This window comes from Xiphophorus maculatus, chromosome 8 (genome assembly GCF_002775205.1).
Source record: "Xiphophorus maculatus strain JP 163 A chromosome 8, X_maculatus-5.0-male, whole genome shotgun sequence".
NCBI lineage: Eukaryota > Metazoa > Chordata > Actinopteri > Cyprinodontiformes > Poeciliidae > Xiphophorus > Xiphophorus maculatus.
In genome coordinates, this window is record NC_036450.1 from 9,081,931 (window position 1) to 9,100,290 (window position 18,360).

General features: G+C 36.7%; 2 protein-coding genes across 3 annotated transcripts; both read right to left on the reverse strand.

Moving 5' to 3' along the window:
- Positions 1-771: 771 nt before the first annotated feature.
- snrpd3 (small nuclear ribonucleoprotein D3 polypeptide) lies at positions 772-4,444 on the reverse strand. The gene is made up of 4 exons (XM_005799651.3): positions 4,326-4,444; positions 3,003-3,143; positions 1,292-1,484; positions 772-975 (listed from the first exon to the last, which is right to left on the reverse strand). Exons 2-4 carry the CDS (start codon positions 3,126-3,128, stop codon positions 911-913), a joined length of 384 nt encoding a protein of 127 aa, XP_005799708.1. The 5' UTR covers positions 3,129-3,143; positions 4,326-4,444; the 3' UTR covers positions 772-910.
- A 3,124-nt stretch (positions 4,445-7,568) lies between these two features.
- LOC102216651 (adenosine receptor A2b-like) lies at positions 7,569-16,442 on the reverse strand. Of its 2 annotated transcripts, XM_023337791.1 has the most exons (6): positions 16,253-16,442; positions 12,633-12,736; positions 12,230-12,536; positions 11,939-12,070; positions 9,440-9,543; positions 7,569-8,908 (listed from the first exon to the last, which is right to left on the reverse strand). In XM_023337791.1, exons 3-6 carry the CDS (start codon positions 12,427-12,429, stop codon positions 7,935-7,937), a joined length of 1,410 nt encoding a protein of 469 aa, XP_023193559.1. In that variant the 5' UTR covers positions 12,430-12,536; positions 12,633-12,736; positions 16,253-16,442; the 3' UTR covers positions 7,569-7,934. The 2 variants fall into 2 exon arrangements, with proteins under 2 accessions (XP_023193559.1, XP_014324472.1); XM_014468986.2 differs by having other exon boundaries at positions 12,230-12,736.
- Positions 16,443-18,360: the final 1,918 nt, after the last annotated feature.

An 18,360-nucleotide genomic window follows, 5' to 3' on the forward strand; every position in this document is an offset into this window, starting at 1 on the left:
ATCTACAAAGCACGGCCAACACCGCCTCCTGTTGATGAGCTGGAGAATTGCACTCGTTGGCAACGTATTTTTAACTTACATTTAAATGCACTCTGAATACACACTTTTTTCAATTTCACTCTGTCAAAGCCACAACAACTTTTATGTTTGAACAGATTAAATCATTTTGGCTACCTTAATGTTTTGGAGCAATCTTGCTCAAATTAAAGTAGTCTTTAATTGATGCTTGTCTGTATTAACATTTTTTAAGGATTCTTCATATCATTAGGACTTTTTATGAAAGTAATGTTATGAACTTCAGTTTTCTTTGAATTTTACATCATTAATCAACACAAAATAGCAAATATAATTTTGCAGTGGAAGGAAAAGAATTTGGTTATATATATATATATATATATATATATAAATAAAAGGGGAAGAATACAAACTCAGATTGTAATCTGAGTTTGTATTCTTCCCCTTTTACTGTTGTAACCTTAAATGAGATGCAGTACATTCTTTGGAGGCAACATAAGCAAGCATAGTTCATACCGGTGTAATCTTATTTTGATTAAAATAGTATTTTTGTGAAGCCACAGTAGTATTTCAGATCAGCTAAGAAGATTTAGCCAATCTGATGACTGTACCTGAGTCGTTGATTTTGTCCACAATTTGATAGCTAAAAATCTCAGTTTGCTGTTGTGTTTAAATGGTAATTTTAGCTTTTCAAATGTTTAATATAAATGAAAGCAGCTCTCACCAAAATATCAAGTCTCGAAGAAACAGACTAAGTAAGAGTTGTAAACGCAAAGATGTTTATTTCCATACAAAATAAAAATCAAAGTGAGGAATTGCAAAAGCACAAAATACCAGAGAATCGCAAATTATTTCAAATCCAAAGACGACTAAATGAAACAAGAACAAAGGAAAGTTATCGCCTCTTTTGGAAGATGTTGCCTCTTCCAATTCCACCACGACCTCGTCCTCTTGCAGCCACTATAAAAAGGTAAAGAAAACAGCATTTTAATAAAAATGCACCAAAAAAATATGTGGTTAGAAAATGATCACAAAGGAATCCCTAGCACCACACAAGTACAGAAAAGAAGCATGAATAGGAGATAATCATATATATAAAGCAATCGCATAAAACGGCACGCAGTTTAACAATTTTCTCCTGGATTTTGTTACACAAGCAAAACTATTTTGATCAATAAACAAAATTTAAAAACTCGTTGACTTTAACCATCCCACAAATACATCAAGTATTTTGAATACAAGTACAATTTTATGGAAAAACAGCTTCCTCACTCACCTTGTGCTTTTAGAATGGCAGCTTTGCCTCTTCCTGCGCCAGAACCCTGGTTCTTGTTCTTCATGCTCTTTAACATGGGAGCATTCTTTAACATATCAGGTAGGATCAGAAAGCGGATCTTGCTTCCTCGGATGTAGACCTGTTCCAACTGCGCGACCCGACCATCCCGATAGGTCACGGTAATGTTGGACATCTATTGGAAAAGCAAAGAAAAAGGAAGAAAAGCTTTAGAAGTTTAGCATGTATGTCATTGTGCGAGGATGACAACTGAAATTTCCAATCCCACTTATTTATTTGGTCACTTCTGCAAGTCCAGCAAAATTAATGCACAAAAAGAAAGCATTTCACAAACATCTGCCAGTATTATTTGTAATTATTTTCCCAATTTTTCTTTCTTGTTGCTCTCTTTGAGCCATTGCAGCTTGGGAATTATCATTAGTGCCAAATGTGGGCAATTACTGCAACAAGACTTGATTAAACAAGGTGGATATTATATTGGTATGCAAAATGTGAGAGAATACATTTGCTAATACCACATTCCAACAGGTCATTTTCACTTTTAATACTTCATATTAAAATCATGACGGAAAAAAATGCACAATATATTGTGCAACTCTACACTACATCTTTAGAAAACGTGATCAGAGAATAAAAACACCCCACTACTTTTAGAACAATAATAGACTATATGGTCGAGGTTTACTAAATGCAAACTGACATTATTCCCTCCATTTCATAGCATGGTTTTATAAAGGCATCAAAGTAACAACATTACAGCACACAGTAAGGATTTACTTGGCATAGTGAATAAATATGCTGTGATGACCAATGAATAATCCAAGCACTAAAAAACATCCCTCTAATGGCTTTCCAATACCATCTTTGTGCTCATAAAAATGCTGTTAACCTAATGGTTAGTCAACAGAAAAACAAAATAGAACAATGTACCTCTTACATTTCACAATTGGTGACCATTTACTGATACCAGACAATCAAAAATACATATTTTCACCTTGAGATATCTCACCTTGAGTATAAAATGCACCAGAGTCATTTCCAAGTACAAAATACTTATGGCCTACGCTAAAGGAATGATGAGTTAACTGACCTAAATGGTAATGAGAACTAGGGCTGCATTATATTAGAAAATCTTGCAATATCAATAATATTGGTAAAAAAAAAATGTGATTGTGAGATCAGCTGCAGCATAAGCCTATTTTCTTTTTACTTTCATCACTGCCGCATACACTCTGACCTTTACCATTATGGACACTAGTATTTGTGTCTGATGTTGGCATCTGCTTCCATTACTGGCTAAATATAACATTAGCAGGTAACAATTACTGCACTGTAAAAAGTTTGAGTTGATGTAAATATTGCACACATTGATACTAGGATGACTAAATACTGTGCAAGCCTAATGGGAACCAAAATTAGTGGATATAGGATGTGAAACAAAGTTTTCCTAATAGAATATAAAAGACATACTGGGTTTAAGCTCTTTATATACCACCAGTTATGAAAATAAGCTGATAGGATGCTTTTACATACTTTAAGAAATTGAAGTAGGGAAGGAAAGAATAACTATGCCCAATACAAAATTGGGGTACAAATTAACAAAGGGGCAAATAACCCCGAGTCTTAAGTCACCTGACATCATTTGCTGTTGCTCTAACATATGAAGGCAACCCATGAAGATAGTCAAACCAACCTGACAGTTCATGTTGTCCTCAGCTTCAATCAGCTTGCCTCTGTACACCTCTCCTGTGTTGGTCTCACAGGTCACAATGTGTCCCTCGGCCTCATGCAGGACCTTGATTGGCACGCCAATGGACATTTTTTAACAGTCTTCCTGAAATACAACACAAAGCAAATACTTTATTATATCTGCTGCTCTATTATAAAATAAAATCCTTTATTCAGTTCTCTAAAGAAATTCAATGGATCAGCAGCTAGGTGACAGGCCAATGGAAAACACACACACACCTCTACAAGTTGGTAATAATGAATAAAAAGTTAACAGTCTAATGTCAAATATACAGCAGAAATCCATAGTTACAAAAATACATGCAGATCCTACAAAAAGATGATTTAAAAAAAATAAAGTTTACCGTTGCACACAACAACAAAAAAAGTGTGACAGCAAATGTCAATCTGCTGACTTTTAAATTTCTGATACTTCTAAGCAGAAGTTGGCTGCCAAATTTGTCCTGGAATATCTAAATGAGGCAGCAACTCCACCAATAAACATGCACCTATATTTTTCTTTCCTCATGTGCAAAATATATGGACTAAAATATTGAATTAACTAGTAGTTAAAGTCAGGGTTACTAACTTGTGAGTGAAAATTGGAGTTACATAAAATTGTAGGGGCAGTCTGTCGAGAAAAAAAAGATAAAACTTATGCCCAAACAGCACTCAATAAACACAAAAAGACCAATTTTAAGTTACACGTTACAATTTTATTCACATTGTTAATACATGTCTTGAAATAAGTGCAAACACCAAAAATGAATAAAAGCGTATAAATGTTGCTTCCAACAAGAGGTCATTCTTCATGGAGGATAGGATTTACGGTTTCATTAGCAAATATTAAAGAGCCATCTCAGCTCTACTATGAAAAAGGTTGAATCATTCAAAAATAATAATCACTAATAATACTCTTTAGCATGAAGCAATTACAACTCCCGTAGAAAAACTTAATCTGTGAACTTTAGGTGAAAAGTCGACTGCTAACAACGTTAGCCGCAACAGCTAACTATGCTAAGGTACAACTCTTACTTACCAAACAGAAAATCCTCCAGATAATGTACATTTAAAGTTGATAATAAATAAAAGACGCTGAACAATTAGACAGTTTCACACGTTCCACTTTAAATTATATCCCCTTATTTATAAAAAAAAATAACCAAACGGAGCCATGAAAGCAATTGAATTAGCTTCAAAATTCTAACTAATGTCCAAATTGTGCTTACGTAAAAACAAGCCAGAGGCAATTTTCTTAACAACAATGAAGATAAAATTGTGCATTTACCTTGGGTTTGCCTTGAAAACAGGTTATCTTCTTGATATTTTTGCTGTAGTAATTCTGCAACGTGCGCTTGTCGCTATTACAGCGCCTTTTGAGCCTTTTCCTGCTACCCACAAAGCAACGAGGGGTCAACATAAGTGTTTCCTGTAGCGCTTACTGCAAAGCATTGTGGGATAAAGAGTTTTTTCTAACACAAAACGTAACCTTTTTAGGTAGGTACAAAAAAGTATGATTGGCAAGAATGTAGATCAGAATATTTTTTAACTTATAATTTTTGATAACAGCTGTTGTTATCTAGAACAATTGGTCAGCAGTTGGTGAAGGCGGTGAGTTTGTTTTAACACCCTGGGGACGAAAAGTTATAATTGTATGGAGTCTTCCTCACCTGATTGGAGGAGAACTTAACATTTTTCTACCTCCTATACTGCCCTTCGCAGCTTTGTCAGTCATTATAAATACTTGAGAATTGTGACTGCCTTTCTATTAAACTCGATATACTTTAGAGGAATTGGTTTAAAGAAAAAAAGAAGTTGAAACAGAAACAGAGCGTTTAATATGGAAATCAGTTTGGATTTTTTTGAGGCCAAAAGGAGACAGGTTGTTGCCAGCCAAGCTTCAAGTCTAATTATGGCAATCTCCTGTAATGCATTCCTTTACCAGATCCCTACATGCTCCGATACTCTTCATTATGGAGCATAGAAATTTAACTCAAAACCTGGTACATTTTTGTGATCTGCAGGTTTAAATAAATTCTTCAAAATTCAGATGCAGCCATAATAGATTGCAGGTACATTTTCCAAACTTTCTTAACTCTGTTAACCCTGATCTGTTTTTTAGTCTTCCTGTAGTATTTTCCTGCCTGCTTTATTGTTACAGTATGTGTTTATAGCTTTCTGTCTTGTCTGGTTGCTCTTCCAAAAGACACCTTTGATCTTAATGAGTTCTTTACTGGTTAAATAAAAGGAAAAATTAAATGATGAATTACATATTTTATTGGTAATAATTCAATGGCCCATATGAGATACATATAACCAGGAAATGAGATGCATTGCCGAACTCATTAACCACAAACTGGAGGTTTACTTAGCTGTAGATAGTTACTCATGCATGAATGGTAAACATGGGTCATTTTGCTTCCTCTGGAACCAACCAAGCCACACAACGCTTATATAGTTTTATTTTATTATTATTATTATAAGAAGTGCATTAGTCCTTAACTACTTTTTTCCCCATGCTGAAATTAGGCTTGTCAAAGTCAGTTATTTATTTAAGATGGATTTAAAAAAGAAAAAAAAAGCTTCAGTCAGAGTGTAAATGTAAATAACAACACACAAAAAAAACATCCATAGAAAGGAACGTCTGATACAGTAGCACCGATTTGCATCTTCTTTCTGAAAGGACACAAAACAATTTTTCATCGTGACACAGTTATGGTTCATGGTTGACATTTACAGCTTTATGAGATTCCATAAAGAGGCTGAAAGGGATCCCATCAAGGTGCCACGTGAAACTTTTATTCTCTTGAAAAAATAACATTTGAATCTGACATGACCACCTAATTTTCATGCAGCCTATAAAAATAAATAATTAAAACAGGATTGTTTGATCCATTTAAATACCACATTTACATGTACATGATGACAAGGTTTGTCAAGCTACCGATATGCATAGGATTTGAATGCACACATATAGCACGTGTTATATAGAAGCCAAGTAATGTTTATTTTGGGAGATGTGTGTCTGGGATTGCTGTGAGGCACATAAAAGTCGCCTAATGTGGGTTTTTGCCACAGAGGAAGGGGTTTTTAATGGGGAAGGAGAAAGCATAATGGGATAATAAAAGACATCATCAAATGAACCTTCATTTGATTTTCATTGCATTTGGATCATTGACTGGCGTCAGCAGCCAGGCTACTCTGTAAACACCTCTTGGATTGTAGTCTATGGTCATGTGCATGGAATTTACTTGTGTGTATATGTGTGTTTCTATTGTTCTTTATGTGTGCAAGTCTGATTCAGAAATTAGTGACCTAACACGTCTATAGAGAGTTTGCAAAGTTCTAACAAACCTAATGTTTCATTAGGTAAAAGGTAATTTCAGTGCCTGTTATTTGTGTAACATAGATGCTGAACAGGTAACTGTTGCTTGTTGCCTGGCAGTTATTTAATTATTGATCAAGCTATTGATATACAAACATTTAATTACTGTAAAAGGGAGCTTTGCTTAAATGAATGTATTTATGTCTTACTCAAGAAACAGAGACTAAGACCACTGATTACAATTCTGAATATAATGATCTATGTTCGTAATATGCAGCCTATAAACCACATTATCCATGGAAGTATTTGTGTGTTTGACAACAAAACACCAAACAATTCTTTTATTCATGTTTGAACAGAAAGGAAGTGTCTGATTATACATGACACGATCCAGCTTTGTAAGAAATGCTGTTTGAGTGTTTGAAAGTTAAAGTACAATGAATGACACGGTACACTACAGGGCTGACCGAAGATTTGTACAGTTATTGACATCAGTGATAAAAATGTGTAAAAAGCTTCAATTTGGTTACATTTGTTCAGTAGGGTGGAATACATGTTAAGAAATGTTTTTGTCAAAATTGTTCTTACAAAAACTTCCCAGCACCCTTGCTGTCAAGGGTCAAGATGAAAGTCTTCTTTTGTAATGTTTAGCAAGGTTTTGAGCCAACATTTACATGGGGGGTCAATGAAAGTATGAAGTGGTTTGAATAATTGATCACTTAAGAGATTGATCATTGGACCAATCGTAATTTTCTGTATGGGTTTGAAGCAGGACACCTTTGGGTAACTGGTTTTGTTGATACAGTATTTATTTAGTAAACCCATTTGAGTCCAAAAAAAAAAAAAACCCTTTGAGCAAAGGCCCAGGTAGCACACACACTGCCTGATCAAAATCAAAATTTTTATGTTTAGAGTAGTGAAACAATATTTTTTTAAACTTCTTTGCAGGGTCTAAAAAATTGTTATCACTATATAGATTATTGTTTTGTTCACATTATGATTTAACATTTTTGCTTTTTCTTACTGTATACAGCATGGGTGTCAAACACCAGTCCTGGAGGGCCACTGCCCTGCAACTTTTAGATGTGACTCTGCTGCACCACACCTGAATAGAATAATTAGGTCATTAGCAAGGCTCTGGAGAACTGATCTACACAAGGAGGAGGTAATTAAGCCATTTCATTCCAGTGTTTTGTACCTGTGGCACATCTAAAAACTGCAGGACAGTGGCCCTTGAGGACTGGAGTTTGACAACCCTGGTATACAGCCTACATTCATTTTTGAAAACAGACATTTCCACGGATGTCACTTAAACAATATGCAGAGAAAATATAAGCATCAACTCATATTGAAAAGCTTTCTGCTTTAAGCATCTTTATATTCATGTAGCCTGACCTTCAGCTGAAATTTGGCTCATGTAGAAAATAAAAGTCTAGAGTAAATAAAAACAGGTCTTATGCTACAAGGAAGAAATAGCTATTCTGTTCAGTGTTTTTTTGTTGTTGAAGAAATTGTCTTCACAGGATTAAGAGTCTCGTGCTGGCGGGAAAAATGTATATATGAACGTAAATGTCATGACACCTCTGTTATGTCTGTGGAGTTGCAACCATCAGTCTTTTTTACAGAGACAGCTTGAACATTGACAAAATCAGTGCAGCCTCCTCTGTCTTTCAGCTCAAAAACATCTGCCGCTCCCTCTTCACATGAAGCAGATTCTGCTGCATCCTGTGCACAAAATGCCGTGCTTGGGTTCTCCTGCATCCCTGAGAACGTGTCACTTTGTCCTCTGTATCCGTTGTGGATGCAGCTGCTTGGCAGCACATCTTGATTTGTAGACCAATGGCTAGAAGTTCTGCGATTAACTTTGTATCTTGATGGATGAGTATCAGGATCCAGGATGTAGCTATTTGCCATTGTGCCACATGTTGAAACCTCTTTACTCGTTTGGGATGTCCGTCTGATGCTGACGCAGCTGAAATCTCTGCTGTCAATACTCATTGTCCCAATCCCGTTGCTGGTTGCCTGCCTCAGAATGTACTTGTAAAAAATCTTCCAAAAAGTCTGTCTAAACTCCTTGATGCGGTAGGCATAAATAAAGGGATTCACCACAGAGTTTGCATGGGAGAGGATGATGGCGATGTTCATCACCCAGATTGTTGGACGCTCACAGTCTTTGCACAGGTGGTTGAAGCAGTTGATGATATGCACAGGAAGCCAGCAGATAGCAAATAAGCCCACAATAATTGCCAGTGATTTGGCAGCATGCACGTCCTTCTGCAGAAAAGAATGGGAAGAGTTCGAGGATGAAGGTCTTCGTCCAGAAACAGGTGAGAATGAAACTGTGATGCTCATTCGACGGAGCTGCCTCCTCGCCACCAGAAATATTTTGATGTAGATGACCAGCATGACCAACAGAGGGGTCAGCACAAAGCCAAAGAAATTAAAATAGGTCATATAGTCCAAAGGAACAACTGCCTCAAAAAGGCATTGGGTCAGACCTTTAGGGCAACTTTTTCTTTTTGAGCTGTGAAGTGTTGCGTTCCAGCCTGTGCAACAGAGACAAGAAAGATTTAATCTTAAGATATGAAAATCCATAGAAAGACTCTAAGAATGATATAGGCTTAAAATGGGTTTAATTGGAAGCACAATACACAGAATACCAAGATTCATGAATCTTAGTAGTTATCTTTTTACAGAAAATAGGCACACAAAAAAACAGATAAATGGTTTCAATTAAGAATCCAAGTTCAGAAAAGGGGAATATTGTTTAAGTGAACATTGAGGATGTTTTGTTATATTTGGAGGCCATAAAACAAGCTTGTAATAATTTGGCAACTAGACTAGAGGTCATGGTCCTTAGGGCTCATAGCCCTGCATGTTTTAGATCTTTCCCTTTGGTAACAATCCCTTTTTCTCACAGAAATGTAAACTTTTTCTTCTGAGAAAAAAAAAAAAGTCAAAATTCAGTGAAAAAAAAAATCTTTTTTCAGCTGCCCTAATGCTAAATTTCAAAATTTATTTTGATGACAGAAAAATATGAGTGACAGAAGGAAAAATGGCTAAATTTGATCTCTCACCTGTGTTCCAACCAATCAGTGGAGTCATGCCGATCGCCGCTGACAAAGTCCAGCACAGTGCTATGATGCACTTTGCTCTCAGCCCTGTTACCAGACTGTTATACCTAAATGGTTGAACAGAGCACAAAGATACATTATAGGGCAGAAAGCTTTGTTTTACCTCTTTATGATTACATCACTCAGAGAACGGGTCAATATTTGCCAATTTTAACAGGATGTGCACTTAAATCTAACTGCATTATTTGTTTATTAAGACAAATTGATGGTTTCTTAAAAGAAAAACATTACAGTAATTAGAACACATTTACTTTTATTGCCCGCCTTTCCTATTTATAGGTTGATGATTAAACACACCACAATCATGAATCATGAAAATGTTTAAAAACACTTTCTTATAATTCTGTTTCTCATTTTCTTTGCAACAAATCATTACCAAATCCAATTTGCACTTTCCTGCTTTTTGTATGCACTTCCTTCTTTAACACATTAGGTGCAAACACATTGTGATATCTTGGTGTTATGCCTCATTGTGAATTAGATTTCCCTTTTTGATAGGCAATTCATGCATTTTTTTTTTTTTACATAGATCTTTGTAGTGATATAGGCTACGCAGAAAAATTCACCACACAAAAGAATCTTCTATAATATCATTCAAGTACATCTTAAATATTAAAATGTAAAAGTAGTGGGGATTTCAAAACGACAAGTTTCTTCTTTCAACAATCTCTAATCAATGACAAAAAAATTTAGTGAAGGTTTTAGGAGTCTTTTATTATAGTTTTAGTGCCTATGTCCAGCTAAGGCTGTCCTGATGCCCAAAGTACTAGAAATATAGTTTTTGTATTTCAACAAGCTTTAGAAAAGTTGAATAAATCTCAAGCTGTACTTTAAAGAATCAATGTTCAGTGTAAAATTATCTAGCAAAAGATTTGACCAGATTAAGTTTTTTAGATTTTAAACATAGAGATGATTACGCAAATCCATATTCCATAAAAGGTATTGACATTGTACACAAAATAGGGATCTTATTCAACTTCAGCATCAATGATCAGCTAGGAAGTAAGGCCATAGTTTCTTGCCTGGAAATGTAAATGCAAGTAAAGTATAGAAAACGTATTTGTATTTGGACAGAGGAGTCACTGAACGTATTCAAGAGTAGCATTACTTGAACATATCTTTGAACGCCCTATTTTGCTATTTTAAAAAATAGCCAAGAAAAAATTACATCTGTTTAGTTTTGTGTGGGTGTGACTGCTTTCTAGGAATTTGTTTGTGGGTTAAAATCTGCTAAAATTGTATTGCTATACTTTGTACCATGTTGTCCAATATTTCTACTAATCAATAATAAGTCATTTGAAAGAAAAAATTACTCAAGTGAGAATAAAAAAGAATCTGACAAAAAGGCTATTCAAGTACTGAGTAACTAATCATAACATCTGATTAAATGTGTAAAAAATGTAATCAAATGAGAAAATATTGTATAAAATTATGCGGAAATTGTTTTATTTTAAATGCAAAAAAAGTACATATGAATGGCATAATTTCAAAGTAACAAATTAAGGCTGAAGACCACATTTCAAAATCATTTTGTTTTTCACAACTGTTGTTTTTACAACTTTCAAGTCCAATCCTTACAGAAGTGCATCAATGTAAAAAAGAATAGTGCACAATACAGAGCAGCAAAAATATTCTTAAAAGAATGTTTGTCCTAAAAGAATATTAGGTAAATGTAACCTCTGCTTATTTGAGCAGAGATGGGTAGAAAATAGTTATCCCCCCTATCCTAGTCTCCACCCAATGTCAAAAACTGTAGACACTTTGTTTCAGAAAATTGTCTTGTTAAAAAGGCTTTTTTTTTAATAACAAACTTTAGGGGGAAATTTATTCCATGTAGTCACTACTAATTATTTTCCCGAATTAAGTCCCGAACTTTTCTTGGAACTAAGTACGAACGAGAACATTTCCAAATATAAACAAATTCAGCTGGAAAACTAAAATAAACATTAGTAAGCACAAGTCCTTGAGTCATTAGTTCAAATACTCAACACTGTTACTTTGTTTTTGACTGAGACCCTGTGTGGGCAGGTTGGCAGGCTCCTGGCACCAGCATTAGCACTAAGTATACACGGAAGCCATTATCCAACTGCTTATGCAAATGCATCACCTGTTGTGGCTTACAAGATGAAACTTCCTTAACAGGAGAGAGCAGCGGTTACTAACCAACCACTCATTGTTCTGTAAAAGCACCCAGATTAGCAACAAGGAAATTCAAGGTAGCACTTAATCAATATTGATTTAAATGAGTACTAAAGGTCACATTCTGCAACTTTACTTCCCCTCAAGGCAGAAAAAATAATCTGTTCGTCATGCATGAATCAACGTAAATCTCTCCAGATGAGGCTTAATTATTTAAGTTTTTTCTGAAAGTAAACGTTTGCATGTTTCTGATTTCACTTAAATATCATATGCTGGGGTGGGGGAGGCCTTCTTTGCTCTCACCTGAGCGGATTCTTGATTGCGATATAGCGGTCCACAGCGATGGCCAGCAGACTGAAGATGGAGCTCTGTGTGAGCACGAGCAGAAAGCAGGCGATGAACAGGCAACCGTAAAAGTCGGCACAGAACCCCACACTGGATATGGATGAAAAATGAACCATTACCAAACAATAAGGCAGCTATCACAACAATTACAAGAAATCATCAGTGGATGCATCTCATCCTGTAATGTAATATTTCAGCGGTACAACATTAACCCTTGCCCTAAATTAGATAAAAACAAGGAAATGATACCTAATTGTGATAGCGAAGGGAATTGCCAGTAGCCCCACAGCGATATCAGCAATTGCTAGTGAGACCACAAAGAAGTTGGTGATGTTCTGCAGGTTGGAGTTCAGGCAGACGGACCAGCATACCAGGGTGTTCCCAGTCACAGCCAGGAGAGCGATCAGCAGCTCCAAGCCAATATAAACCACCTGGTGGAGCTCCGGCATGGTTGTTTTTTCCTCCTTTTTTGCTTTTCTTGTACTTTCATCCCATCCAATCAGCTCCTTGTCTTGTTTTCAGACACAACATTTTCTTGCTAGACCACATGGTATGACTTGAGACAAAGGGGATTGTGTCACATCGACAGTGAGGCAAAGCAGAAAGTTCCCAGCACAAGCGTCACACGCGTGACGCCGGATTACACTCACACCTTTTACCGTCACTACTGCTGTGCTGGGTTTCCTCTTTTTCAAGTTTTTCAGTGAACAGCTGAGGATGATGCATCTGAAGGGGCTACCAAAGTAGAGAAGTAATCTGGAGATGGGGGGGGGAATAAAGAGAGGACATGGTGTTAGTGTGTTTAGCTTGTATAAACAGATTACACTGTGTTCAATGGACATGCAGTTACATGCACACCCACACACATATCAAAAAAGCAATCTATCACTGCATGACAAGGATACAGGGTCAAATCAAACAAGACAACAAGGGGCTTTTTATTTAGGGACAGTTTCCCAAAATCCCTTTCCCTTATCATTTGAGATACTGACATACTTTTCACAGATAATTACACAAATAACTCAAACACTAACTGTTTGATGTTATTACATAATCAAAAAGCTCTGTAGAGTTCTTTTTATGGAAATCCCTGCATGTTATATGCAAATTAGGAGTTCTTACACAAACTTGTAACAACGTCAACAGACTTTAGTAATAATGACCTCAGACATGTGAGCTCAACTGTACAAGATAAAAACAAGGGAATGAAGAGCAAAAACGAACGAAGATCAGATCAGATGAAATGTAATGATTTATAGAATTATGGGGCATTTCAAAAGCATGTATTTACATCAACAAAATTAATTGCACCTTATTGTTGGTTTTATGTGAATCACCCACATAAACAGATAGTTGCGATGAGGAGAAAAAATGTACATGATTTATGACAATGTTAACTTTTTCCGTGTTTGTTGTGAATGTTCTGTCTTGGCCAGGATTTTCTAGGAAAATATTTTTTCAATCTCACTGGGATTCACCTGGTGACGTAAAGATTAATAAAAAAGTAAATGAAAGAAAGTGCTGCTTTAGGTCAAATATGCCACACCTTTCGCTGACGAGAAAAATAAATATTAAGACAAAAATAATACATCTATCAAATCAATCCTTGGATTGCAGCTTTATTTTTAGCGAACTGTTACAGACATATTAAAACAGTATAGGTCACAAGTAAAGGTTAAAACAGTACATCATTAGCTTTTACGTGAACTTCCTTCCAAAACTTTGGAGAGGTGGAATTTATTGTGATGAATTAAGATTTTAAAACTTTTAAACCTCTTTACATCTGAGCCTTGTAGAAACATTTAGTTCTGTACACTAAATTTGTAAGAGTGGCAAGAAGAAAAAAAAATTGTCAGATATTTTGGCACCAGTGGCCTTTATTGACACAGTAAAAAAAATACTGCCGTCATTATTAAAGCCTAACTTGTTCTGCTAAATTTGCAGTTGATTCCTGAATGAAATGATTCACTTTCCTTATTCCAACAATGAGCTATTTAGAAAAATGATAGCATGAGTCAGAATAGAATTGAATGGATGCCTCCTTCTTAATTTTCTTCTCGTGGTGTTTGCTTCAAACTCATTTGGATCTTTAAAATTTAAAATAAGTTCTTAAATTAGTCGGTTAATACTGAAATGTTATGACGTCTTCAAAATCTCAGTTTGAAGCTTGGAGCACTTTTACGTCACGGTTCTTGAGTAATTATGTATCTATTTATCTTCCACACTGACACGAACACTCGTGAATTAATTGGTAGTCATGGAATAAAATGAGGAGTTTACTTGCGCTCATCAGTAAGGGGTGAAAAGGAAAAAACAAAATGGAAACAACTTCTACAGAAATAACCTTGATGATTGCTCAAAAGGTCACATTTACACTTCCGACATTGACTTAAAGTGTTTCCATTGCTCTTTTTGTGTTACTTTTGTTTTACATCTTATGCCTATTTATATGATGAAAAAAAATTGCATCAACGATCAAGCAAGCATCATGCAGAAAAATCTATGTCAATGATTAAGAGAGTAGTTCTTCAACAGAATCTTCCCCAACAAAAGATGAAAACAAGACAACATTGCAAGTTCATATTGGAAAATATTCAAAATGGAAAAAAAATAAACAGAAAACCTGGGTAACAAAACTAACAAACATAAAATAGGAATCTTAGGAAATGAAATTTGAACCCTGTTTAATATGGTCTTGGTTGCGTTATGGTGCCAATGAAGCGAAGACATCGAGGTTTTTTTCACAGTTTCAGTGCAACAGGGTAAATATGCCAAGGTGTGAAGCTGAAAAATTATGCTTGCTCACACTTCCAGTGAAAACCTTCCGCTGTGAGATAATGAAATATTCTTATGTTGTTGAGTCATTCCCCTATTCGCAGAAAACTGAGCTACAGTAAAACCCAGAAAAACAAGCAAGAGCTAATGAATTTTCTTTCTCTTGTCCTTAGAGTCTCCTAGATGCCTTTTGGCAAACTTCAGTCAAGTGGTTTTCTCATTGCCTCTCTCCTATGATATGAGATAAGACTGATCATCAAACCTCTAATTACCAATCTGAGATCTAAAAGCATCTGTGGAAAGCCTCCCTAATTCTCATGTAGTGTAAAACAAGAGCCTAAGCATGCAACTGCTATAAACATCCCAGGCAGTCCTGAACACCTTTACAATGCGCATGCTTCCCATTATGTTTTGGCTCAGTAGTGTGTAATCTAACACCAGGAGCTAACTATCTAACACCTGACTCCACTGAGAAATCATTAAAGTATGCAAAAAAGGGAAAAAAGATGGCTCAGAGCAACAGTCAGTGCAAACACTGAAAATACAAAGAGAGAACAGAAGTTTGCACAATTTTCTTCCCTTTGAAACATTTCTCATTCTGGTATTTTTAGACGGCTGCACAGTGGCGCAGTTGGTAGCACTGTTGCCTTGCAGCAAGACACTTTACACTTTATTAAACATACCCCTCTGAGCCACATGCAAACGTGCAGCTCCACCATCAGTAATCTGTTCTGCTATGGCAAAGTCCAACTTTTCCTCTGTTGCTTTGCTGTTTAGGAATTCAGAATCAAGGATTTATCCAGTTGCAGTGAAAGACCTCTTGAGGTTGCAGCAGATTAGTGTGCAAATCCTCCAAAGCATGGCGAAAAGCAAAAACATTTGATCAAAGTTTGCAAAATATAAGAAAAGACCATTTTCTAGCTGATCTGACTGACGGAAAGAGAGACAAGAAGCACTCAGAACTTTGATTATGCCTATGAGAAACAGAGGAAGAGGGGATAAGAAAACGCACATCCTGCTGGAAAAGATCTGCCACTGCCCTGTCAATCAATGTATCAGCTCGGCTCCAACAAAGTCCAAGGAAAACAAGAAGAAGAGTTAGAAAGGAAATGCTTATTTCCAAGAACGAGAAAAGCTGCTGGTTTTGACATATTAATAGAAACAGGTTTTTAATACTGGAAGAAATAGAAATGACAAAAGTTTCATTAGATTTTTGGGGGGCTCAGCGCACAGTTTCATGTAATCTGAACATGGATGATAACAGCGCTATTTGCAATAAAACATTTATTCTGACCCATTCATTTTTAGAGAAAAAAGTATGTTTCTGTAGTAGTACACGACTGGTTAAAGAACAAACATCTAAATGGGTGTCAGTTGTTTCAAAGACCCTTTCAGTTTTAAAGTATAATATTTGTGTAATACCCTGAATACTATCATTAGAATATCAAACTACCTTCAATCAGCTGACGCAATTTGGAAAAGTAATCCTTTCCTTACCTGATGGATGAGAAAGTTGATCTCCCTGCGGCGTGGGTTTCGTTAACCCTGAAACTGCAAACAAACGCGTAAGTTACCTTGGAAGACAGGAAACATGATGCAAAAAAGTTGCTGCGATCGCGCCAGTGATGGTGCGCACCGACGCGGCGCAACAGGAAAACGAAGAGCGGCAGCAGGCTCTCCGCTTGCGTGCGTCCTCCCCGAAATTGCTGCTACTTTGAGGACACACATTTGTAGCTCCAGCGTGGAGACCCGCCCCTTGCCCGAGTCCTCCCGCGAGTAAACTGTGAAATGCACAGCATAAATTATGTTTAAGGTAGAAAAAGCGATGTGATGAGATTTGACTGAGATTAAACATTGCTGTTTGAGAGACTGAGGTTAGGTTAAAAAAAGAAAAAACAAAACCGGGGCTTCAGGTAAACCACAACGGAAGATGACAAAAGTGAAACCATGCAGCAAGAAACGATACAAAACACAGTCATGTGGGAAAAATTCTACCTTTTTACATGTATTAGTAAATAAGGTAAAGACAGCATAAATGTGTTTTGAGGAAATAGTTGGGACGCCCTACCCCCCCCCCCCCCCCCCCCCCCCCCCCCCTAAGTTTTCCATTTTCACTGAATTTCAGTAAGATTCTTCTTGCAGACTTCATCAAGCCTCTGACAGGAAAAGTTACCTCATCGCTCACAGTAAAATGTGTTTATTTTATTTTTAGCCTACAAAGCATCCCGCAGCCCTCCATTTATATTCTATACTGACTTATCCTTGCAGAGCTTCGATGGGGTGTAGGAGAGGCGGGGTACACCCTTGATAGGTCGCCAGTCCATCTCAGGGGCAAGAGACACAAAACAAGCAACCATGCACACACAGAGACCTAAGGAGAGTTGAGAAGGACTAATTAACCTGGCAGTCATTATTTTGGGGCTATGTGAGTAAAACCAGAGTACCTAGAAAGAAACACAGGCATGCACTGGGAGAACATGCAAACTCCATGCAGCCGGGATTCAAGGCAGTCCTACCAGCTGTGCAACATGCATCCTACAGGATCTCACTGAAATCCAGGTTTGGACTCTGGCTCAGACCAACAGTTCTACTGTAATTCTTATTGGATTTGTTGGTTGTTGTAGATCATTTAACAGGACCAGTTTGTTTAGTAGATGTGACATTTTCCCGTAATCATCCTCTGATGCAAGAGCTGGCCAGATCCGGCTGTAGCAAACCACCTCCAAGGTATGACACCTCGCCTCCTTGTTTCACAGTTGGTGTGAGGTTATTTCCCTACAATGCTATATTTGGCTTATCATTTCCTCTGTTCTACTGCCTAAACAACTCAGTTTAGATGAGTCTGTCCAACAAACGTCGTTTCAGAAGCTCGACTTTCAAAATTACATTGGTTTCTCTTTTAGCTACTATCTTGTAACTACTGGATGCGTCCGAAACATCTGAATGAAATGGCTGAATTCCTTGTTCAGTATGACACTGAGCTCTTCATTTGATTCACGGAAAAGGGATTCATCTGAAAGTTGGAGAATAGTAGCTAAAAAGGACTGGAGTTAGGTAACCCTGTTTTTACAAGGTTACAGATAGTAACCTTACCGGTTTGCTCCGGCTGTATGCAGCAATATAGACCAGCTTGCTGCACACATCTGGTCAGCTGAAGCTAAGATTGTAGCAATGTAGCAAAAATTATAACCTTTCTACATTAATTGAAAAACAGATCACGGTCTACAATTTTGTTTCAGTTTCTTGTGTGAATACTGTGAAGAAGTGAAACTATGACATTTTTTACTTAAGGTTATGCTGTAGCATAGCAAGGCTTGTGTTCACACAATTAAACCAACCAAGGTGAAGTTTTTCAGAACACCGCAAAAGTAGGTCTCAGCAAAACCTCTCTCAGTGGGTGGGTCTGAAAGCTCTCACCACCAAATTATTTCCACCACGATGTTGACAAAACTTAAAACATGTGACTGACACACTTTCACATGTTAGTCTTGCTGGTAATGTCTCGCAGCATCTCATAAGCTAGTTATGTCACAAACTCGTGTAGTCTGAAGTTCGACCCCGCAAAAGCATTTCTAAAACATTTCATCAACAGGATACTGCAAAAA